The sequence below is a fragment of the Narcine bancroftii genome, unplaced genomic scaffold, assembly GCF_036971445.1.
Source record: "Narcine bancroftii isolate sNarBan1 unplaced genomic scaffold, sNarBan1.hap1 Scaffold_160, whole genome shotgun sequence".
NCBI classification, from domain to species: domain Eukaryota; kingdom Metazoa; phylum Chordata; class Chondrichthyes; order Torpediniformes; family Narcinidae; genus Narcine; species Narcine bancroftii.
Genome location: NW_027211895.1, coordinates 11,933,802 through 11,960,263, shown reverse-complemented (window position 1 = coordinate 11,960,263; position 26,462 = coordinate 11,933,802). Strand labels below are relative to the sequence as shown.

The 26,462-nt window shown below is 43.1% G+C and overlaps 1 protein-coding gene across 2 annotated transcripts in view; it reads left to right on the top strand.

Annotated features, from left to right (window-relative positions):
- LOC138750515 (guanine nucleotide exchange factor VAV3-like) overlaps positions 1-26,462 on the top strand; it is a 280,714-nt gene that overhangs the window by 174,417 nt on the left and 79,835 nt on the right. For both annotated transcript variants that reach the window (XM_069912593.1, XM_069912594.1), the window contains exon 16: positions 15,040-15,141. In XM_069912593.1, coding sequence (XP_069768694.1) covers positions 15,040-15,141 — 102 coding nt within the window. The remainder of the gene's footprint in view (positions 1-15,039; positions 15,142-26,462) is intronic.

Here is a 26,462-nt window from a genome sequence, read left to right as displayed (position 1 = left end):
AGGGGGTAAAAAGTCCACGTCAGCTGCAGGCTCGTTTGTGGCTGACAAGTCCGATGCGGGACAGGCAGACACGATTGCAGCGGTTGCAAGGGAAAATTGGTTGGTTGGGGTTGGGTGTTGGGTTTTTCCTCCTTTGCCTTTTGTCAGTGAGGTGGGCTCTGCGGTCTTCTTCAAAGGAGGTTGCTGCCCGCCAAACTGTGAGGCGCCAAGATGCACGGTTTGAGGCGTTATCAGCCCACTGGCGGTGGTCAATGTGGCAGGCACCAAGAGATTTCTTTAGGCAGTCCTTGTACCTTTTCTTTGGTGCACCTCTGTCACGGTGGCCAGTGGAGAGCTCGCCATATAACAGGATCTTGGGAAGGCGATGGTCCTCCATTCTGGAGACGTGACCCATCCAGCGCAGCTGGATCTTCAGCAGCGTGGACTCGATGCTGTCGACCTCTGCCATCTCGAGTACTTCGACGTTAGGGGTGTAAGCGCTCCAATGGATGTTGAGGATGGAGCGGAGACAACGCTGGTGGAAGCGTTCTAGGAGCCGTAGGTGGTGCCGGTAGATGACCCATGATTCGGAGCCGAACAGGAGTGTGGGTATGACAACAGCTCTGTATACGCTTATCTTTGTGAGGTTTTTCAGTTGGTTGTTTTTCCAGACTCTTTTGTGTAGTCTTCCAAAGGCGCTATTTGCCTTGGCGAGTCTGTTGTCTATCTCATTGTCGATCCTTGCATCTGATGAAATGGTGCAGCCGAGATAGGTAAACTGGTTGACCGTTTTGAGTTTTGTGTGCCCGATGGAGATGTGGGGGGGCTGGTAGTCATGGTGGGGAGCTGGCTGATGGAGGACCTCAGTTTTATTCAGGCTGACTTCCAGGCCAAACATTTTGGCAGTTTCCGCAAAGCAGGACGTCAAGCGCTGAAGAGCTGGCTCTGAATGGGCAACTAAAGCGGCATCGTCTGCAAAGAGTAGTTCACGGACAAGTTTCTCTTGTGTCTTGGTGTGAGCTTGCAGGTGCCTCAGATTGAAGAGACTGCCATCCATGCGGTACCGGATGTAAACAGCGTCTTCATTGTTGGGGTCTTTCATGGCTTGGTTCAGCATCATGCTGAAGAAGATTGAAAAGAGGGTTGGCGCGAGAACACAGCCTTGCTTCACGCCATTGTTAATGGAGAAGGGTTCAGAGAGCTCATTGCTGTATCTGACCCGACCTTGTTGGTTTACGTGCAGTTGGATAATCATGTTGAGGAACTTTGGGGGACATCCGATGCGCTCTAGTATTTGCCAAAGCCCTTTCCTGCTCACGGTATCGAAGGCTTTGGTGAGGTCAACAAAGGTGATGTAGAGTCCTTTGTTTTGTTCTCTGCACTTTTCTTGGAGCTGTCTGAGGGCAAAGACCATGTCAGTAGTTCCTCTGTTTGCGCGAAAGCCGCACTGTGATTCTGGGAGAATATTCTCGGCGACACTAGGTATTATTCTATTTAGTAGAATCCTAGCGAAGATTTTGCCTGCAATGGAGAGCAACGTGATTCCCCTGTAGTTTGAGCAGTCTGATTTCTCGCCTTTGTTTTTGTACAGGGTGATGATGGTGGCATCACGAAGATCCTGAGGCAGTTTACCTTGGTCCCAACAAAGCTTGAAAAACTCATGCAGTTTGGCATGCAGAGTTTTGCCGCCAGCCTTCCAGACTTCTGGGGGGATTCCATCCATACCTGCTGCTTTGCCACTTTTCAGTTGTTCGATTGCCTTATATGTCTCATCCAGGGTGGGAACCTCATCCAGCTCTAGCCTTAGGGGCTGTTGAGGGAGCTGGAGCAGGGCGGAATCTTGGACTGAGCAGTTGGCACTGAAAAGAGATTGGAAGTGTTCTGACCATCGGTTGAGGATGGAGATCTTGTCGCTGAGGAGGACTTTGCCGTCTGAGCTGCGCAGCGGGCTTTGGACTTGGGGTGAGGGGCCGTACACAGCCTTTAGAGCCTCGTAGAAACCCCTGAAGTCGCCAATGTCCGCGCTGAGCTGTGTTCGTTTGGCGAGGCTAGTCCACCACTCATTTTGAATCTCCCGGAGTTTGCGCTGAAGATGGCTGCATGCGCGACGGAAGGCTTGTTTCTTCTCTGGACAGGACGGCTTTGTAAGGTGAGCCTGGTGGGCAGCTCGCTTCTTTGCCAGCAGCTCCTGGATTTCCTGGCTGTTTTCGTCAAACCAGTCATTGTTTTTCCTGGAGGAGAAGCCCAGTACCTCTTCAGTGGATTGCAGTATGGTAGTCTTCAACTGATCCCAGAGGGTTTCAGGGGACGGGTCCGTGAGGCGGGTTGCAACGTCGAGCTTTGCTTTGAGGTTTGCCTGGAAGTTTCCTCTCGCTTCGTCTGACTGCAGGTTTCCAACATTGAACCTCTTTCTGGGGGCTTTATTGTTCCTGGGCTTTGGTTTGAAGTGAAGGTTGAGCTTGCAGCGAACCAGCCGGTGGTCAGTGTGGCATTCCGCGCTAGGCATGACCCTGGTGTGGAGCACATCTTGTTTGTCACTTCACCTAAAAGCTCCTTTGCGCAGGCCCGAGGACAGGTCCACGTCCTCCCCCTCCACGTCCTCCCCCTCCACGTCCTCCCCCTCCACGTCCTCCCCCTCCATGTCCTCCCCCTCCACGTCCTCCCCCTCAAAAGATGCTCACAAACTCAAGCTAGCATGCTGGAACATCAGAACCATGCTAGACAAGGCTGACAGCCACCGACCTGAACGTCGGTCTGCCCTCATTGCACATGAACTCCTCAGACTTGACATCGACATAGCCGCTCTCAGTGAAGTCCGCCTGGCAGATGTAGGCAGCCTCCAAGAACGCGGAGCGGGCTACACACTCTACTGGTCTGGCAAGCCTTCGGATGAACGACGCCTATCTGGTGTAGGCTTCATGGTCAAGAGCTTCATTGCCTCCAAACTCGAAAACCTTCCGACAGGCCTCTCGGACCGAATCATGTCCATGCGACTCCCACTTCAAAACAAGCGTCACATCACCCTCATCAGTGTCTATGCTCCAACCCTCCAGGCGGAACCAGCAGAAAAGAACAAGTTCTACACCGACCTGCGCAACCTCATCCAACGTACCCCTACAGCCGACAAGGTTGTCATCCTGGGCGACTTCAACGCTCGTGTCGGCAAAGACTCAGAAACCTGGCCAGGAATCCTGGGCAAGTATGGCGTCGGCAAGTGCAACGACAATGGGCGCCTCCTGTTGGAGCTCTGCGCAGAACAGCGTCTTGTCATTACAAACACCCTTTTTCAGCAGAGGGACAGCCTTAAGACCACCTGGATGCATCCCCGATCCAAACACTGGCACCTCCTGGACTACATCCTGGTACAGCAATAATTACAGTAATACCAAAGACAGGGAAAGATCCACTTGCACCAGTGTCATATGGACCAATATCTTTACTTAACACAGATTATAAGATAATAGCTAAACTATTAGCAAACAGATTGGCCGACTATGTACCAAAAATAGTAAATCTAGACCAAACTGGATTTATTAAAAAAATACAAACAAAGACAATATCTGTAAATTTATTAACTTAATTCATGCAGTAGAAGGAAATAAAACGCCAACAGTAGCGGTTGCTTTAGACGCAGAGAAGGCCTTTGACAGAGTAGAATGGAATTATTTATTCAAAGTACTACAAAAATTCAGCCTACCAGAGAACTATATTAATTGGATTAAAGCATTATATAAGGGGCCATTGGTGAAAGTGACAGTAAATGGATATATATCAAAACAATTTAACTTAAGCAGATCAACAGGCAGGGATGTCCACTATCTCCCTCACTGTTCGCGTTAGCTATAGAACCACTAGCAGAACTGATAAGAACATAAAATAAAATAAAAGGGATAAAAATAAAAGAGAAGGAATATAAAATCAGTCTATTTGCAGATGACGTTATAATATACTTAACAGAACCAGAAACATCAATAAAAGAATTACATAGGAAATTGAAGGAATATGGAGAAGTATCGGGGTACAAGATCAACGCAAATAAAAGTGAAGCAATGCCAATGAATAATGCGGATTTCACAAAGTTTAAGAAAGAATCGCCATTTAGATGGCAAACACAAGCAATGCGATACCTAAGTATACAACCAAATAAAAACCTCGGCCATCTATATAAACTCAATTACCATCCATTAATGAAAAAATTACAAGACGACTTAGAGCATTGGAAAGACTTACCACTAACACTGATAGGAAGGATAAACTGTATTAAAATGAATATTTTCCCAAGGATACAATACCTATTTCAGTCATTACCAATACACCTAACAGAGAAATTCTTCAAGGAGTTAAAGAAAATAATAAGGAAATTCTTATGGAAAGGGGGGAAACCAAGGATAGCAGTAGATAAATTAACAGAATGGTGCAAACAAGGAGGCTTACAACTGCCAAACTTTAAGAATTATTATAGAGCCGCACAATTAAGATACCTATCAGATTTTTATCAAACAAGGGAAAAGCCAGATTGGACCAGATTAGAACTAGATAAAATAGGGGAGAAGATACCTGAACATATACTATATAAATGGGATGAAAAATTGGTGCAACGTAGGAATTCACCAGTATTGCATCATCTGCTCAAGAGTTGGAAGAAGATTCATGTAGAAAGGAATAAAGCAAACTACCAACTACCAAAACTAATATTGATGCAAAATCAGCTAATCCCTTTCACAATAGATAACCTTTCCTTTAGAGAATGGGAGAGAAAAGGGATCAAAAGAATAGAAAATTGTTTTTCGGGAAATAAATTATTATCCTTTGGACAAATGAAGGATAAATATAATATAACTCACGATACAATGTTTGCATACCACCAACTGAAAACCTACTTGAAGGACAAATTGGGAAACAGTCTGAGGTTACCAGAAGGAAGCAATTTTGAATATGTGATTACAGACACAATGATAATTAAAAAGTTTGTAACAAACATGTACATCAAACTGCAAGAAAAGGAGAACGAGGAAACAAACGGTAAACCTAAACAAATATGGGAACAAGATCTAAACATATGGGGATAGTGCCGGAGGATTGGCGCATTGCGCATGTGGTTCCGTTATTTAAAAAGGGTTCAAGGAGGAAGCCTGGCAACTATCGGCCTGTAAGTTTGACGTCTGTGGTAGGTAAATTAATGGAGAAAATTCTTAGAGATAGTACTTATAAACATCTGGATAGACAGGGTCTGATCAGGAGCACTCAACATGGATTTGTGGGAGGAAGGTCATGTTTGACCAATCTGATTGAATTTTTTGAAGAGGTGACTAGGAATGTGGATGAGGGTAGCGCAGTGGATGTTGTCTATATGGACTTCAGTAAGGCTTTCGATAAGGTACCACATGGAAGGTTAGTTAAGAAGGTGCAGTCTTTAGGTATAAATTTTGAGATAGTCAAATGGATTGAACATTGGCTGAAAGGGAGAGGCCAGAGAGTGGTAGTGGATAATTGTCTGTCAGGTTGGAGGCCGGTGACCAGTGGTGTGCCTCAAGGATCTGTATTGGGCCCATTGTTGTTCGTTATATACATTAATGATCTAGATGATGGGGTGGTGAATTGGATTAGTAAATATGCAGACGATACTAAGATAGGTGGAATAGTGGATAATGAAGAAGGTTTTCAAGGATTGCAGAGGGATTTGGGCTGCTTAGAAAAGTGGGCTGAAAAATGGCAGATGGAATTTAATGCTGAAAAATGTGAGGTGCTTCATTTTGGTAAGAAGAATCAGAATAAGACATACGTGGTAAATGGTAGAGCATTGAGGAAAACAGAAGAGCAGAAAGATTTAGGAGTAACGGTATATCGTTCCCTGAAGGTAGAAACTCACGTAAATAGGGTGGTGAAGAAGGCTTTTAGTATGCTGGCCTTTATCAATCATTGCATGGAATATAGGAGTTGGGAGGTGATGTTGAGATTGTATAAGACATTGGTGCGGCCTAATTTGGAGTTATGTGTGCAGTTCTGGTCGCCTAATTATAGAAAGGATATAAACAGAGTGGAGAGAGTGCAGAGAAGGTTTACCAGAATGTTACCTGGGTTTAAGCATCTAGAGTATAGGGAGAGATTGGACAGATTAAGTCTTTATTCTTTGGAGCGTAGAAGGTTGAGAGGGGATTTGATAGAAGTATTTAAGATTATGAAAGGGATAGACAGAGTGGATGTGGATAGACTATTTCCGTTAAGAGGAGGAAAGATTAAAACAAGAGGACATGAGTTAAGAATTAAGGGGCAGAAGTTTAGAGGTAACATGAGGGGGAACTTCTTTACTCAGAGAGTGGTAGCCGTGTGGAATGATCTTCCGGGAGAAATAGTGGCGGCGGAGTCAATTGTATTATTTAAGAAAAGGTTGGACAGGTTCTGGATGAGAAGAAGATGGAGGGTTATGGGCATTGTGCAGGGAGGTGGGACTAGAAAGGGGTGTTTGGTTCGGTGCGGACTAGAAGGGCCTAATGGCCTGTTTCCGTGCTGTAAATTGTTATGTATATGTTTTATGTTAAAGATAAAGAATGAAACATGGGAGAAGCTATGCTCAGGAACTATGAGAAATACAATAAACACGAGGTTACGCATGATACAATATAACTGGACACACAGGCTATACATCACTCCTCAAAAGTTAAATAAATGGGACCCAACAGTATCAGACAGATGTTTTCGCTGTAAAAAGGAAACGGGAACAACAATTCATGCAATCTGGACATGTGAGAAAGTGAAAAAATTTTGGGAAGATCTAAACCAAATATTAAATAAAATCACAAAAAACAATATACCAAAAAACCCAGAGATCTTCCTAAGTAATATAAAAAACAAAGAATTTGGACTCGATTTGGATGGAGCACAAAAAAGATTTGTTAGGATAGCCCTAGCTGTAGCAAAAAAATGTATAATGTTAGCCTGGAAATTAGAAGATAACTTGACAATACAACAATGGTATATAGAAATGAATAAATGTATTTCATTAGAAAAAATAACATATAGGAGGAGTCACGTGATGGAGTAGTGGCCGGACGGTGAACTCCAGCCCTTTCCAGAAAAGTCGGGAAAAACAAGAGAAAATACAAAGGCACGGAAATACAAGTTAAAGAAAAGTGAGTATAAAGGTGGAAAGAAGATGGAGACAAAAGGAGAAAAATCAAAATCAACGGAAAGAAGAGAGGAAGAGAAGACAACGGAGGAAAAAGGTGAAGGCCTTACCTGTCCGAAGAGGCCCGCTGTGGAGAGAGGAGCCCACTACCTCAGGTCGGTAGAAAAAGAACTACAACAATGGCTCACAGAGCCGAGTAAAAGTGCGCAACCGCGCATGCGCGAGGAGTCGTGTATGCGCGATGCGCATGAAAAAAAACACACCGACGGGAGGGGGGACCAGCTGGGTAGTCGATCTCCACAGCCGGCAACGACAGCTGCAGAACACCTGCAGCAAGAAGAGACCACAGAAGACAATGGAAACAAGAAAGAAGAGGAGGAAAGGGCAACAAAGAAACAACAGATGGCCAACCCAGAGGAAGAATACAGTGAAATAGATAAAGGGAAAGGCAAGGTAAAGGATATACTTGCTCTTGTTAGAGGATACATGGAGTCATTTAAAGAATGGCAAACACAGGAATTCAATGATTTAAGAAGAAGAATAAACAACACAGAAAAGAAAATAAATAAAATTGATATGACCTTAACAGAAATGGGGAAAAAAATGGACAAGATGGAAGAACGGGCAATAGCAGTAGAAATGGAGGTAGAAGACTTAAAAAAGAAATTGGAGGAATCTAATAAAAAAACTAAAGAGACACAAGAATTACTAGCTCAAAAAATAGATATAATGGAAAATTATAACAGAAGAAATAACATAAAGATAGTGGGCCTTAAGGAAGATGAAGAAGGCAAGAATATGAGGGAGTTTATAAAAGAATGGATCCCTAAGGCCCTAGGATGTCCAGAACTATAGCAAGAAATGGAAATAGAAAGGGCACATAGAGCATTGGCCCCTAAACCACAACCACAACAAAAACCAAGATCTATTATAGTAAAATTCCTAAGATATACTACAAGAGAAAAGGTACTGGAGAAGACAATGGAAAAAGTAAGAGAGGGCAACAAACCACTGGAGTATAAAGGGCAAAAAATCTTCATTTATCCAGATATAAGTTTTGAACTCCTAAAGAAGAGAAAAGAGTTCAATACAGCAAAGGCGATTTTATGGAAGAAAGGATATAAATTTACACTGAAGCATCCTGCGGTATTGAAAATATTTATTCCAGGACAACAAAACAGACTGTTCTCGGATCCAGAAGAAGCACGAAAATTTGCAGAACAATTACAAAAATAGACTGAGGGATGAAGACGGGTAATGAGAGTAAAAATGATCATGATTGATATGTATGTGGGTAAAGACAAAAATAGACTGAGGGATGAAGACGGGTAATGAGGGTAAAAATGACCACGATTGATATGTATGCGGGTAAAGAGGTATAAGAGTGAATAGAGACAATGGGCATACGTGAAAGTATCTGTAATTAGAGGAAAACATAGATAGTATAGACAAGAATTAATAAGGGAAGGTAATGGAATAGAGAGAATAAGGAGGGATTTAAAAGAGTGACCTTTGTGACATATGAAAAGTGAAATCTTTTCTGGGGGGGGCTGGGTGGGGGAAAAGAGCGGTCACTGCAAAATCAGTTGATGCTTGCGAGTGGATTCGCAAATCCAAATGGAGAGGGGAGATGTGGTTGTCCGACAAGGGATAAAGGACAACTCAGGAGGGGAAGGGGAGATTGGGGATAAAGAAGATAGAAATAGGAGAATAAGGAAAATGTTGGATGTTGTAGGAATGTTGCCTGGTAAAGAGTTGAAAATAAGAAAACAGAAATGGAAAAGGAGGAAAGGTAATGATGGAAAAACAGAAAGAGAAGATAAACAAAATATAAAATGGCTACGCTGAACTATATGACTTTAAATATTAATGGAATACATAACCAAATTAAAAGGAAGAAACTACTAAATTTACTGAAAAAGGAAAAAATAGATATAGCATTTGTCCAAGAAACACACTTAACTGAATTGGAGCACAAGAAATTAAAGAGAGATTGGGTAGGACATGTAACAGCAGCATCGTATAATTCAAAAGCAAGAGGAGTGGCTATATTAATTAGCAAAAATGTGCCATTTAAAATAGAAGAGGAAATAATAGATCCAGCAGGGAGATATGTTATGATAAAATGTCAGATATATTCGGAGCTTTGGAATCTACTTAATATATATTCACCTAACGAAGAAGATCAAAAGTTTATGCAAGATATCTTTTTGAAGGTAGCTAATACGCAAGGGAACATACTAATAGGAGGGGATTTCAATCTGAATTTGGATCCAAATATGGATAAAACGGGGAAAAAAATTAACAGGAAGAACAAAGTAACCAAATTTATAATTAAATCAATGCAAGAAATGAAACTTGTGGACATATGGAGGAAACAAAACCCTAAAGAAAAGGAATACTCTTACTACTCGACTAGACATAAAACATACTCAAGAATAGACCTATTTTTGTTATCAGCTAGTATGCAGGACAGAGTAAGAAAAACAGAATATAAAGCGAGAATGCTATCGGACCATTCACCCTTAATACTGACAGTAAAGCTAGAGGACATCCCTCCAAGAATGTATAGATGGAGATTAAACCCCATGCTACTTAAAAGACAGGATTTTAGAGAATTTATTGAAAAACAATTAAAAATGTACTTTGAAGTAAATACAGAATCAGTGGAAGATAAGTTTATACTATGGGACGCAATGAAAGCATTCATTAGAGGACAAATAATAAGTTATGCAACCAAGATGAAGAAGGACTATAATCAGGAAACAGAGCAGTTGGAAAGGGAAATAATAAACATAGAAAAAAAATTAGCAATAAAGGAAGATACAACCAAAAGAAGAGAATTGGCGGATAAAAAAATAAAATATGAAACATTACAAACATATAAGGTGGAGAAGAATATAATGAAGACAAAACAGAAATATTATGAACTAGGTGAAAAAACACACAAAATCTTAGCATGGCAGCTTAAGTCAGAGCAAACTAAGAAAATGGTATTGGCAACAAGGAAAAAAGACAAACAAATTACATATAATCCAAAAGAAATTAAGGAAAACTTCAGAGAATTCTATGAACAATTATACCGAACTGAAAACGAAGGGAAAGAAGGGAAAATAGATGAATTTTTGACTAAAATTGAACTACCAAAACTACAAATAGAGGAACAAAATAAATTAACAGAACCATTTGGAACAGTAGAAATACAAGAGATAATAAAAAAATTACCAAATAATAAGACACCAGGAGAGGATGGACTCCCAATAGAATTCTACAAAACATTTAAAGATCTAATAATACCGCCCCTCCTGGATGTAATCAACCAGATTGATGAGACACAAAACTTACCAGATGCATGTAAAACAGCAATAATTACAGTGATACTAAAACAAGGGAAAGATCCACTCTCACCAGCATCATATAGACCAATATCTCTGCTAAACACAGATTATAAGATAATAGCTAAACTATTAGCAAACAGATTAGCAGAACAGGTACCGAAAATGGTAAATTTAGACCAAACTGGATTTATCAAAAAAAGACGCACAACAGACAATATTTGTAAATTTATTAACTTAATTCATGCAGTAGAAGGAAATAAAGCACCGGCAGTAGCAGTTGCTTTAGACGCAGAGAAGGCCTTCGACAGAGTAGAATGGAATTACTTGTTCAAAGTATTGCAAAAATTCAGTTTACCGGAGAAGTATATTAATTGGATTAAAGCATTATATAAGGGACCGTTAGCGAAAGTGACAGTAAATGGACATGTATCAAAGCAATTTAACTTAAGCAGGTCAACACGGCAGGGATGCCCACTATCACCATTATTGTTTGCGCTAGCTATAGAACCACTAGCAGAATCGATAAAAATAGATAATAATATAAAAGGAATAAAAATAAAAGACAGGGAATATAAAATCAGTCTATTTGCGGATGATGTGATAGTGTACTTAACAGAACCAGAACTATCAATAAAAGAACTATATAAGAAATTGAAGGAATATGGAGAAGTGTCGGGATACAAGATTAACGTAAATAAAAGTGAAGCAATGCCTATGAATAACGCGGATTTCTCAAAATTTAAGGAGGAATCCCCATTCAGATGGCAAATGCAGGCAATAAGATACCTAGGTGTGCAAATAAACAAAAATCTAGGCCAACTATATAAACTCAATTACAATCCACTAATGAAAAAATTACAGGACGATTTAGAGGAGCATTGGAAAGAGCTACCACTAACACTGATAGGAAGGATAAACTGTATTAAAATGAACATTTTTCCAAGGATACTATACTTATTTCAGGCATTGCCAATACAACTGACAGAAAAATTCTTCAAAGAGTTAAAGAAAATAATAAGGAAATTTTTATGGAGGGGGGGAAATGGAGGATAGCACTAGATAAATTAACAGAATGGTATAAACAAGGAGGCTTACAATTGCCAAACTTTAAAAATTATTATAGAGCCGCACAATTAAGGTACCTATCAGATTTTTATCAAACAAGGGAAAAACCAGACTGGACGAGACTAGAATTAGATAAAATAGGGGAAAAGATACCTGAACACATATTATATAAATGGGACGAAAAATTGGTACAACATAGAACTTCTCCAGTATTACACCATCTCCTCAATATATGGAAGAAGATTCATGTAGAAAGAAATAAAACAAATTATCAAATACCAAAACTAATATTGACGCAAAATAAGCTACTCCCTTTTACAATAGACAACCTTTCCTTTAGAAAATGGGAAAAAAAAGGGATTAAAAGAATAGAAAATTGTTTTTCAGGAAGTAGATTCTTATCCTTTGAACAAATGAGAGATAAGTACAATATAACTGGAGATACAGCGCTGGCATATTACCAACTGAGATCCTACTTGAAAGATAAATTAGGAAGCAATTTGAGTTTACCAGAGGGAAGTAACCTTGAATATGTGATTACAGATACAATGTTAATCAAAAGATTTATAACAAATATGTATATTAAACTGCAAGAAAAGGAGAATGAGGAGACAAATGGTAAAACTAAACAAAATTGGGAACAAGATTTAAATATAAAGATAAAAAAGGAAACATGGGAGAAATTATGTTCTGGAACGATGAGAAATACAATAAATACGAGGCTGCGTATGATACAATATAATTGGTTACACAGACTATACATTACACCACAAAAGTTAAATAAATGGGACCCAACAGTATCTGATAGATGTTTTCGATGTAAAAAAGAAAGGGGAACAACAATTCATGCAATCTGGACATGTGAGAGAGTAGAAAAATTTTGGGATGATCTCAATCAGATATTAAATAAAATAACAGAAAACAATATACCAAAGAATCCAGAGATCTTTCTCCTAAGTAACATAAAAAATAAAGAATTTGGAATTGACTTGGAAGATGCACAAAAAAGATTTGTTAAGATAGCCCTAGCCGTAGCAAAAAAATGTATTATGTCAACCTGGAAATTGGAAGATAATTTGAAAATACAACAATGGTATATAGAAATGAATAAATGTATTCCATTAGAAAAAATAACATATAGTTTAAGAAATAATATTGAAATATTCGAACAAGTATGGGAGCCTTACATTAAATACAATAGCGAAAACCTACCGGGAACAAACATTACCTAAGTTGATGGAAGGAGAAGGAAAGAAAAGAATGGACTCTATAGAATTTCTGGTGTATTTTTGTTGAACGACAACATTGTCTGACTGAATTAATGCAACCTAAATTGTATACCTAAAATGGATGAGGGGGGGGGGTTGGGGGGGTGGCTTGGGAGGAGGGAAGGGGGGGGAGAAAAAGTCACTGTAAATGTGTGAAAAAGAAAAAGTGTATATCATGGCTATTGTGATTTATGGTGTGAAAAATAAAAATTAAAAAAAATAAAAAAAAAAAGAAAAAATAACATATCATTTAAGAAATAACATCACAATATTTGAACAAATATGGGAGCCATACATGAAACATAATAGAGAAATCCTACCAGGGACATCTACCACCTAAAATGACAGAAGAAGACAACGAAAAGAACTGACTCAGTAAAATTTCTTGTTTATTTTTATGAAGTGAGAACATTGTTTAATGGGTTTAATGTATCTTATAGATTGAACTTCAAATAAATGGGGAAGGGGTGAGGGAGGGAGGGAAGGGAGGGGGGAAAAGGGGGAGAAAACGACACTGTATATATTTAAGAAGAAAAATGTCTGTCTGTATCTTGGTCAATATGGTTTATAGTGTGAAAAATAAAAAATAAAATCTGTGGATGGAACATATCCTCCCTGCAGGTCAGTGATGTGTGGATTTCCACAGAGATCTGATCTTGGACCCCTGCTCTTTGTGAATTTTATCAGTGACCTGTGCAAAGAAGTGGAAGGATGGGTCAGTATGTTTGCAGATGACTGACCTCCAGTAACCCCACAGTCAGCTTCCTTTGTGTGTGATGCAGCCAATCATAGAATTATTTGCACTTTGCTGCCCTCGGACATTAGGCTTACCCTTGACGCCATACTTGGTGAAATGTTGTCATGATATTGAGGGCTTTCAATCTCACCTTACTCCTGTAAATCCCCAGGACATCACTGCACGAGTTGTTCAGGACAGTGTCTGAGGCCTTTGGTTGCTCATTCAATGAACTTCCTTCCATTGTCAGTGCTCAACATCCAGATGGGATGATCTTCAGAAGATCACAGCACCATTTGGACCAACTGACAAATACATTCATGGATATCTTCAATATCTCACTCCAGCAGGTTATGGTGCCCACCTGTTTCAAACACGTGTCAATCGGACCAGTGCCCAAGAAGAGTGGAATAACCTGTCATTAACAGTGATAAAATGTTTTGAGAGGCTGGTATTGAAGAATATCAGCTCCTGTCTAAGGAGTGACATGGATATGTTCCAGTTTGTCTACCGTAACAACAGGATGCCATCTCTCTGGATCTACACAAAGCCCTGAAACACCAGGACAGTGAAGATGCAAACATTAGGATGCTCTTTTTCAACTATAGTTTGGCATTTAACACCATCATCCCCTCAAACTTCAAGACGTAATTGGTTATCTGGCCTACTTTCCTGAATAACCACACTGTGTAATTGGATCATGGACTTCCTCATCTCCAGACTAGTGAGGATTGGTAAGAACATCTCCTCCACATTCTCCAACAATACTGAGCACTACAGGCTGCATCATGAAGAAAGCTCATTAGTGCCTCTACTTCCTCAGGAGTTTGCAATGGTTTGGTATGACACTAGAAACCCAGGCAAATTTCTACAGAGGTGTGGTGGAAAGTGTGCTGACCAGCTGCATCACAGTCTGGTATGGGAACGCCAATACCACTGAGCGTAAAGCCCACTAATCAATAGTGGACATAGCCCTTACAGGCAAAACCCTCCCAACTGTCGAGAACATCTACAGGGCACGCTGGTGTCGGAGAGCAGCAGCAATCATTAAAGACCCTCACCACTCAGCACACGTTCTGTTCTCGCTGCTGCCATTAGGAAAGAAGTATCGGTGCCACAAGACTCGCACCACAAGGTTCAGGAACAGCTGCTCCCCCTCCACCATCAGACTCCTCAACCACAAATCAATCAGGGACTCATTTAAGGACTCTTACTTGGGCACTTTATTGATTTTTAAAAATTCTCTCTTTATTGCACATTGTTTACATTTGTTGTCTGTTTTCAGTTCTTTATTTGTTGACGTGTCTATGCTGTGTGCAATTTTTGGTTGCACAACCAATGAGTAGTAATTCTGTCTTCACCCTGCAGAAAAAGGAATCTCAGGATTGTAAGTGATGTCATGTATGTAAAATGAATGGGTACAGCTTGGTCACCTGTTCAGTTGGTTAGACTGTGTCCTTCCTCGGGCTCTGCTGGGGGCTCGGGATGAATGGGTTGGTCTGACACCTATTCTCTGTCGCTCTGCAGGTCCAACATCCGCCCAGAGTACAGCGACAGCAATGAGCACAGCTTCGCCATGTATACGTTCACCCAGGTCACTGTCTGCAGTGCATGTCGTATGCTGCTCCGGTGAGTCCTTCTGGTTCAAGAATCTTGCCAACTCCAGCTCTCCAAGATGCATGGGGTTCAGTGAAATGAGAGTTTGGACCTCGATTCAGTGTCCCATGTGAGAGAAGGTGGTGGTGGAAGGGTGTTACTCTGGCGGTAGCTCTGTAACCACTATTATTCCGTGGAAGTCAGTGATGGAACCCACATTTGTTATATTCATCAATGACAAATAAAAATTTCAAGGGTGCTTTACTTTGCAGATGACACAAAGATCGGTAGAGTTATGGACAGTGCGAGGGCGACCAAAGGATTCAGAGGAAATAGATCTGTTACAGATGTGGGCAAAAAAATGACAGATGGAGTTAAATCCGAATAATTGTGAGGTGTAGCAGCCTTGGAGGTCAGTAGGAAGGGGAAGGGAACAGTTAATGGTGAGATCAATAACATCATTGATGGAGAGATGGATCATAGCTCCTGTAAATGGTCACACAAGGTGGGACAGAAGACGCGTGGATCGTAGCTCCTATAAATGGCCAACCAGGTAGGGAGGGTGGGACAGAAGACGCGTGGATCGTAGCTCCTATAAATGGCCAACCAGGTAGGGAGGGTGGGACAGAGGATGCATGGATCATAGCTCCTATAAATGGCCAACCAGGTAGGGAGGGTGGGACAGAGGATGCATGGATCATAACTCCTGTAAATGGCCAACCAGGTAGGGAGGGTGGGACAGAGGATGCATGGATCATAGCTCCTATAAATGGCCAACCAGGTAGGGAGGGTGGGACAGAGGATGCATGGATCATAACTCCTGTAAATGGCCAACCAGGTAGGGAGGGTGGGATGGAAGATGAATGGATCATAGCTCCTATAAATGGTCACACAAGGTGGGACAGAAGACGCGTGGATCGTAGCTCCTATAAATGGCCAACCAGGTAGGGAGGGTGGGACAGAGGATGCATGGATCATAGCTCCTATAAATGGCCAACCAGGTAGGGAGGGTGGGACAGAGGATGCATGGATCATAACTCCTGTAAATGGCCAACCAGGTAGGGAGGGTGGGATGGAAGATGAATGGATCATAGCTCCTATAAATGGTCACACAAGGTGGGACAGAAGACGCGTGGATCGTAGCTCCTATAAATGGCCAACCAGGTAGGGAGGGTGGGACAGAGGATGCATGGATCATAGCTCCTATAAATGGCCAACCAGGTAGGGAGGGTGGGACAGAGGATGCATGGATCATAACTCCTGTAAATGGCCAACCAGGTAGGGAGGGTGGGATGGAAGATGAATGGTTCATAGCTCCTATAAATGGTCACACAAGGTGGGACAGAAGACGCGTGGATCGTAGCTCCTATAAATGGCCAACCAGGTAGGGAGGGTGGGACAGAGGATGCATGGATCATAGCTCCTATAAATGGCCAACCAGGTAGGGAGGGTGGGACAGAGGATGCATGGATCATAACTCCTGTAAATGGCCAACCAGGTAGGGAGGGTGGGATGGAAGATGAATGGATCATAGCTCCTATAAATGGTCACACAAGGTGGGACAGAAGACGCGTGGATCGTAGCTCCTATAAATGGCCAACCAGGTAGGGAGGGTGGGACAGAGGATGCATGGATCATAGCTCCTATAAATGGCCAACCAGGTAGGGAGGGTGGGACAGAGGATGCATGGATCATAACTCCTGTAAATGGCCAACCAGGTAGGGAGGGTGGGATGGAAGATGAATGGATCATAGCTCCTATAAATGGCCACACAGGTAGAGAAGGTGGGATAGAAGATGAATGAATCATAGGAACATAGGAAGTAGGAAGAGGAGTCGGCCAAAAATGGCCCATCGAGCCTGCTCCGCCATTCAATACGATCATGGCTGATCTAATTTATGACCTAGCTCCACCTACCTGCCTTCTCCCCATATCCCCTAATTCCTCTATCATGTAAAAATTTATCTACCCGAATTTTAAATATGTTTAATGAGGCAGCCTCAACCACTTCCCTGGTTAGAGAATTCCAAACATTCACCACTCTCTGGGAAAAACTATTTTTCCTCATCTCTGTCCTAAATCTACTCCCCCAAATCTTGAGACTGTGTCCTCTGGTTTTAGTTTCCCCGGCTGGCTCAAAAAACCTTCCTACATCTATCCTATCCATACCCTTCATAATCCTATATGTTTCTATAAGATCTCCTCTCATTCTTCTGAACTCGAGCGAATACAATCCTAGACGATTTAATCTTTCATCGTAAGTCAACCCCTTCATCCCAGGGATCAACCTAGTAAACCTCCTCTGGACCGTCTCCAAAGCCAGTAGATCCTTCCTCAGATATGGAGACCAGAACTGGACTCAGTACTCCAGGTGCAGTCTCACCAGTACCTTATACAGTTGCAACGTGACCTCCCTACTCCTGAATTCAATTCCTCTAGCGATGAAGGCCAATATTCCATTTTCCTTCTTAATAACCTGCTGCACCTGCAACCTAACTTTTTGCGATTCATGCACAAGCACACCCAAGTCCCTCTGCACAACAGCATGCTGTAGTTTTTCACCCTTTAAATAATATTCAGCTCTTTTATTTTTCTTGCCCAAGTGGATAACTTCACACTTACTAACATTGTACTCCATCTGCCAGACCTTTGCCCACTCATCCAGCTTAACTCTATCCCTCTGCAGACTCTCCATATCCTCATTACAATTTGCTCTTCCACTCAATTTGGTGTCATCGGCAAACTTGGCTCCACCACATTTTGTTCCCTCCTCCAAGTCATCAATGTAAATGATGAACAGTTGTGGGCCTAGCACTGACCCCTGCGGCACCCCACTTACCACTCTCTGCCAACCTGAAAAACTCCCATTTATCCCGACTCTCTGCCTCCTGTCAATTTTCAATCCAGGCCAATATATTTCCCCAGACTCCACTTTCCTGTAACTTACTGAGAAGTCTCTTGTGCGGCACCTTATCAAACGCTTTCTGGAAATCCTAATATACAGCATCAACCTGTTCCCCTCTATCCACCGCACCCATTATATCCTCAAAGAATCCTAACAAGTTTGTCAAACAAGATCTTCCCTTTCTAAAACCATGCTGCGTCTGCCTGATTGAACCCTTACGTTCCAAAAGTTTCACTATTTCATATTTAATGATGGCTTCAAGGATTTTTTCAACCACAGACGTCAAGCTAATTGGCCAATAATTTCCAGTCTTCTGTCTACATCCCTTCTTAAAAAGTGACGTGACATTTGCTGTCTTCCAGTCTGCCGGGACCTGCCCAGAATCTAAGGAATTTTGGTCTATGACCACCAATGCATCAACTCTAACTTCTGCCATTTCCTTCAGAACCCTTGGATGCATAGCATCAGGACCAGGTGATTTGTCTGGCTTTAGTCCCATTAGTTTCTCCATCACTACTTCCTTTGTAACAACTATTTTATCAAGGCCCTCCCCAACATTCGCATTCTTAACTCCGCACTTGGGCATGCTGGACGTGTCTTCCACCGTGAAGACTGACACAAAATATTTGTTCAATGCTTTGGCCATTTCCTCATTTTTTGCTACCAGTTTTCCTTTCTCATCCTCCAAGGGTCCTATGTTAACTCTGGCCACCCTCTTCCGTTTTATATCTTTATAAAATTTTTTGCTTTCTGTTTTTATATTTTGTGCCAATTGACTTTCATAATCCTTTTTCCCATTTCTTATTACCCGCTTTGTAACCCCTTGTTGTCCCTTAAAGTTTTCCCAATCTTCCAGTTTCCCACTGCTCTTTGCAGCTTTGTACACCTGCGCCTTCAATTTCATACTCTCCTTTATTTCCTTTGCTAACCACGGTTGATTTTTCCCTCCCTTGCTGCCCTTTTTCCTGACCGGAATATATTTTTGTTGAGCATTACAAAATATTTCTTGGAAAATCTTCCACTGTTCCTCAACTGTTTCATCAATGAGCCTGTGCTCCCAGTCCACTCTGCCCAATTCCTCCCTCATCCTATGGTAGTCACCCCTGTTGAAGCATAATATATTAGTTTTAGATCTATTTCCCCTTCCATCTGAATGAGAAATTCAATTGCTATTTCCCAGATGGTCTCTGAATATTACATCATTTATTCTACCTATCTCATTGCACAACACGAGATCCAGGAGAGCATTTTCTCTTGTGGGTTCCTTAACATGCTGCTCAAGAAAGCTATCGCGGATGCATTCTATGAAGTCCTCTTCCAGACTCCCACGACCAACTTGATTTTCCCAATCTATGTGGAAGTTAAAGTCCCCCATGACGACTGCCGTATCATTATTACATGCCTCACTTATCTCTCTATTTATTTCCTGTGCCACTAAACTATTGTTATTTGGTGGGCGATAGATAACACCCACCAATATTTTTTTCCCTTTGTTATTCTTTATCTCTACCCAAATGGACTCAACATTATGCTCTTTAGATCTTATATCATCCCTCACTACTGCCTGGAGCTCATCTCTGATTAAGAGTGCAACTCCATCTCCCTTACCATCCTGTCTCTCTCTTTGCACCACCTGATACCCTTGAAAGTTTAATTCCCATTTCGGGTCACCTTGTAGTCATGTTTCCGTGATGGCGACCCAATCATAGGCATGGGTACCGATTTGCGCCTCCAGTTCACTGACCTTATTTCTAATACTGCAGGCATTCAGATAAAGTGCCCTTATGCTCTTTGTCCTTTTAATATCCAGTGACTTCTGTAACCTTTCCTTTTGATTTTTCTGCCCACTATTTTTTTTGTAATTTTCTTAACACTACCATTGACCCGAAAACTCACTGCACCATCTGATTTTTTACTTTCTCCTCCCAACATTACTTTTCCTATTTTACTTTTCTTGGCCATTACTTTATCTTCCCTACCCTTTTCCCTATCACTCTGGTTCCCATACCCCTGCCAAATTAGTTTAAACCTTGCCCCACTGCTGGACCAAACATACTTGCCAAAATGTTGACACCTTTTGGATTTAGGTGCAACCCGTCCCTCTTTTAAAGATCATGCCTTCCCCAAAAGAGATCCCAGATCCAAGAAGCCAAATCCTTGCCTTGTACACCACCCCCTCAGCCACACGTTCATTTTCCTTATCCTTACATTCTTTTCATCACTTGCATTTGGAACAGGTAGTAATCCCGAGATCACCACCCTAGCGTTCCTATCTTTCAGCTTTCGTCCCAGCTCACTGTAATCCCTTTCCATTACCTCCTCCCTTTTCTTGTCAATGTCGTTTGTACCCACATGTACCAAGACATCAGGCTGCTCTCCCTCTCCTCTCAGAATATTTTGAACCCGATTTGTGATATCTCGTACCCTTGCACCAGGGAGGCAGCACACCATGCGGGTATACTTATCTGGCTCAAAGAACCTCCTGTCCGTACCCCTGACAATGGAGTCCCCAATAACTACTGCATTTCTCCTTTTCCTTTTCTTTTGCACCACTCTGCCAGGCTCATTTCCATTGACCTGGTGCCCGTGGCCATCTTCTGTCCGGTCATCTCCCTCAACAGAATCCAACACAACATAACTGTTGCTGAGTGGGATAGTCACTGGTGTGCTCTCCATTTTTATCGCATTTTTCTTTCCCCCCCTGACGATATCCCCCCCCCTGACGGTACAGAGGGTGGGACAGAGGATGAATGGATCATAGCTCCTATAAATGGCCATACAGATAGAGAAGGTGGAACAGAAGGCAAATGGATCATAGCTCCTACAAAAGGCCACACAGATGGAGAGGGACGGACAGAAGATAAATGGAATATAGCTCCTGTAAATGGCTACACAGGTAGAGAAGGTGTGACAGAAGACTAATGGATCATTGCACCTATAAATGGCCACACAGGTAGAGAAGGTGGGATAGAAGACGAATGAATCATAGCTCCTATAAAAGGCCACACAGGTACAGAGGGTGGGACAGAGGATGAATGGATCATAGCTCCTATAAATGACAACACAGGTAGAGAAGGTGGAACAGAAGACGCATGGACCATAACTCCTGTAAATGGCCACACAAGTATGGAGATGGGACAGTAGATGAATGAATCATAGCTCCTATAAATGGCCACACAGGTAGAGAGGGTGGGACAGAAGAGGATGGATCATAGCTCCTATAAATTGCCACAAAGGTTGAGAGCGTGGGACAGAAATCAAATGGATCAAAGCTCCTATAAATTGCCACACAAGTAGAGAGGGAGGGACAGAAGATGAATGGATAATAGCTCCTATAATTTGCCATACAGGTAGAGAGGGAGGGGCAGAGACGTGTGAATAATAACTCCTGTAAATGGCCACACAGGTATGGAGGGTAGGACAGCGGACGCATGGATCATAGCTCCTATAAATGGCCACGCAGGTAGAAAGTGTGGGACAGAAGACAAATGGATCATAGCTGCTATAAATCACCACACAGCTAGAGAGGGAGGGACAGAAGATGAATGGATCTTAGCTCCTGTAAATGGTCACACAGGTTGAGAGGGTTGGACCGAAGACGAATGGCTCATAGCTGCTATACATGGACACTCTGGTAGAGAGGGTGGGACAGAAGACACGCGGATCATAGCTGCTATAAATGGCCACACATGAAGAGAAGTTGGGACAAAAGATGCATGGATCATAACTCCTGTAAATGGCCACACAGTTATTGAGTGTGGGATAGTAGACAAATGGATCATAGCTCCTATATATTGCACACAGGTAGAGAGGATGGGACAGAGGATGTGGGCATCATAGCTCCATTAAATTTCCACAAAGGTTGAAAGCGTGGGACGGAAATCAAATGGATCATAGCTCCTATCAATGGCCACACATTTAGAGATGGTGGGGCAGAAGACAAATGGATCATAACTCCTATAATTCGCCACACAGGTAGAGAGGGAGGGCCAGAGACGCATGGATTATAACTCCTGTAAATGGCCACACAGGTATGGAGGGTGGGACAGTAGACCTATGGATCATAGCTCCTATAAATGGCCACACAGGTAGAGAGGGTAGGACAGCGGATGTGTGGATCATAGCTCCTATAAATGGCCACACAGGTAGAGAGTGTGGGACAGAAGACGAATGGATCATAGATCCTATAAATGGCCACAAATGTATAAAGTGTGGGATAGACGATGAATGGATATTAGCTCCTGTAAATGGCCACACTGGCATGGAGGGTGGGACAGAAGACGAAAGGATTATAGCCGCTATAAATGGCCACAAAGGTAGAGAGGGTGGACAAAAGACGCATGGATCATAGCTCCTGTAAATGGCCACACAGATATGGAGGGTGGGACAGAAGACGAATGGATCATAGCTCCTATAAATGGCCAAACAGGTAGAAAGTGTGGGACAGAAGACCAATGGATCATGGCTCCTATAAATGGCCACACAGGTAAGGAGGGTGGGACACAAGATGAATGGATCATAACTTCTGTAAATGGCCTCGCAAGTAGAGAGGGTGGGACACAAGACACGTGGTGTGCTCACCTTATTTGCTCTGAAAGGGTAAGGAATCCATTGGGGAGAAGGCTTTAGAGTGTAAACGTACACACCAACAGGCTGAACGATGGTTTTTTCCTGCAGCCATCAGGCTCCTGAATGATTCCCAAGCAGTGGTATTGTTCTGCCCTTGCTTGGTACAAATTGATCTTCCTTTTCATAGTAAGTAATTCTAGGTGCAGTACATTTTTTTCTCTAAGAGTTCACAAGCAAACCTTGTTTTACTTGGTATTTTTTGACAAATAAAACTGCACAAAACGAGTCGAAGGTCAGGGGAACTGAGGCCGAGGGTTGGGGGAACTGGGGCTCAGGGCCGGGAGAAATGGGGCCGAGGTTCAGAAGAACAGGGGCCGAGGATCGGGGGAACTGGGGCCGAGGGTCAGAGGAATGGGGGCTGAGGGACCGGCAACTAGGGCCAGGTTCCCCCTAAAATAGAAAGATTTACTAGGGCATTGCTTAGACTCCAGGAACTAAGTTTCAGGGAAAGGTTAAGCAGGTTAGGACTTTATACCTTGGAGTATAGAAGAATGAGGGGAGATATGATCGAGGTATTTAAAATTATGAGGGAGGGATAGACAGAGTAAATGTAGATGGGCTTTTTCCACTGAAGGTGGTTGAAATACAAACCAGAGGGTGTGTGTTAAGGGTGAAAGGGGAAAAGTTTATGGGGAACATGAGGGGAAACTTCTTCATATAGAGAGTGGTGGGAGTGTGGAACGAGCTGCCAGCTGAAGTAGTGAATGTGGGCTCAATTATGACATTTAAGAATTTGGACGGGTTCGTGGATGGGAGAGGGATGGAAGGGGTATGGACTGGGTGCAGGTCAGTGGGATTAGGCAAAAATGATGGTTCGGCACAGTCTAGAAGAGCCAAAGATGTCTGCTTCTGTGCTTTAATGTCCTATGGTTCTAAATTCCCACTGACTATTCAGGAGATTAGAAAATGATCCTCACTTCTACTCATACAAGTGTCAGTTGATGAGCTCTTTTGTCTGTCCTGTCCAAGCACTGACGTGACATTTGCCCATACAGGCAACGCCATCCCTCCCCTTTCATCTCAATCACATCCAAAACAGAACCCAGGAGCATTGAGCTGCCAGTCCTGCCACTCCGAAGTCTTATTCATGGTTAATGTCATAATTTCAAGTGCAGCTCCACACTGATCTCGTCAGCCTTTCCTACGATACTCATTGTGTAGAAATAAACGCAACTCAGAACATTACTCATTTCTGTTTCTGATTTCTCTGTAGCCTAAACATCTTTTCAACAACCAATCAACTGCACAGGTTCCCACCACCTCGTGGAACAGCATGTAAAAATGTTCCTGCATTGATCACCTTCCTGATCGTATTTGAACCACCTGACAATGCAGCTCTCACTTTTCCTGGAGCGAAACCAATGATCCAAAAATCTGAAGCCCTTCCTCTTGCATCATCTGGCAGCCCAGTATTATTAACCCGTGTTGTCCCATTTCTGCCCTGACTAGCAGGCGATAGGGGTCGTAAGGCCAAGGTCACAACTTGGACAACGTTTACTTTAACCAAGCACCTTACATGCTGAACTCACTTTGCAGCACCTAACCACTCCCAACTCATCACTCTTTCTATCCATCACTCCTCTCTACTCATCACTACCCCCTTCCCATCACACACCCCACCCATCACTCCTCCATCCTAGCCATCACTCCTCACTCCCCATCATTCCCCCCTACCCATCACTCTGCCCTCCACATCACTCCTCTCAACTCATCGCTCCTCCCAATTCATCACTCCTCCCTACTCACCTCCCCTCCCTACTTATTACTCCTCCCTACACATCACACCTCCCTACTCATCACTTCTCCCTCCCCAGCATGCCTCCCTCCCCATCATTCCTCCCTACTCATTACTCCTCCCTACTAATCATTCATCCTTACCCATCACTCCCAACTCATCACTCCTCCCTCTCCATCACTCCTCCTTCATCATCACTCCTCCCAACTCATCATTCCTCCCTCCCCATCAATCCTCCCTCCCTATCACTCCTCCATACCCATCATTCCTCCCAACTCATCACTCCTCCCTCCCCATCACACCTCCTTCCCCATCACTCTTTCCTACTCATCACTCCTTCCCACTCTTCACTCCTTCCTACCCATCACTCCTCCCTATCCATCACTCCTCTGTCCCCATCACTCCTCCCTACTTATCACTCCTCCCTATCCATCACTGTCCCCATTATTCCTCCCTACTTATCACTCCTCCCTACCCATCACTTCTCCTACTCATCACTCTTCCTACCCTTCACTCCTTCCTATCCATCAATCCTACCTACCATCACCTCCTCCCTAACCATCACTCCTACCTACCCATCACTCCTCCCTACTCATCTCTCCTCATCACTCCTGCATACTCATCACTCCTCCGTACTCCTCATTCCTCCCTACTCTTCACTCCTTCCTACCATCATTCCTTCCTACCCATCACTCCTCCCTTCACATCACTCTCTCCTACCCATCACTCTTTTCTTCTCATCACTCTTCCCTACCCCTCTTCCCTACTCATCACTCCTCCCTCCCCATCAGTCCTCCGTACCCATCACTCTTCCAGACCCAATACTCCTCCCGACCATCACTCTTCCCTACCCATCACTACTCCCTACTCATCACACCTCCCTCCCCATCACTCCTTCTCACTCTTCACTCTGCCCACTCTTCACATCTTCCTACTCATCTCTCCTTCCTACTCCACTCCTTCCTATTTATCACTTTCCCCTACCCATCAATCCTTAATGCCCATGACTCCTTCCTACTCATGACTCCTCCCTTCCCATCACTCTACCCTACCCATCACTCCATCCTACTCATCACTATTCCCTCGCCCCCCTTCCCTACTCATCACTCCTCCCTCTCAAGCAATCCTCCCTACCCATCACTATTCCCTACCCATTGCTCCTTCCTACTCATCACTCCTAACTAATCACTCCTCCCTACTCATCACTCCTCCTTCCCCATCACTCCTCCCTCTGTCCCCATCACTCCTCCCTCCCCATCACTCCTGCCTATTCATCACTCCTCCCTACTTATCACTCCTCCCTATCCATCACTCCTCCCTATCCATCACTCCACTGTCCCCATCACTCCTCCCTCCCCATCACTCCTGCCTACTCATCACTCCTCCCTACTTATCACTCCTCCCTATCCATCACTCCTCCCTATCCATCACTCCTCCCTATCCATCACTCCTCCCTATCCATCACTCCTTCCTATCCATCAGTCCTCCCTACCATCACTCCTCCCTCCCCATCACTCCTTTCTACACATCACTCTTCCTACTCATCACTCCTCCCAACTCATCACTCCTTCCTACTCATCACTCCTCCCTACCCATCAGTCTTCCTATCCTTCACTCCTTCCAACTTTTCACTCCTTCCTATCCATCAGTCCTCCCTACCATCACTCCTCCCTCCCCATCACTCCTTTCTACACATCACTCTTCCTACTCATCACTCCTCCCAACTCATCTCTCCTTCCTACTCTACTCCTCACTCTCCATCACTCTTCCCTGCCCCATTCCTTCCTACTCATCATTCTTCCCTACTCATCACTCCTCCCTACCCCTCTTCCCTACTCATCACTCTTCTTTGCCCATCAGTCCTCCCTACCCATCACTCTTCCCTACACAACATTCCTTCCAATTCATTACTACTCTCTACCTATCACTCTTTCTACCCATCAATCTTCCTACACATTACACTTCCTATCCATCACTCTTCCTACCCTTCACTCCTTTCCACTCTTCCCACTTTCCTACCTATCACTCCTTCCTACCCATCATTCAATCCAAACCATCACACTTCCCTACCCATTACTTCTTCCT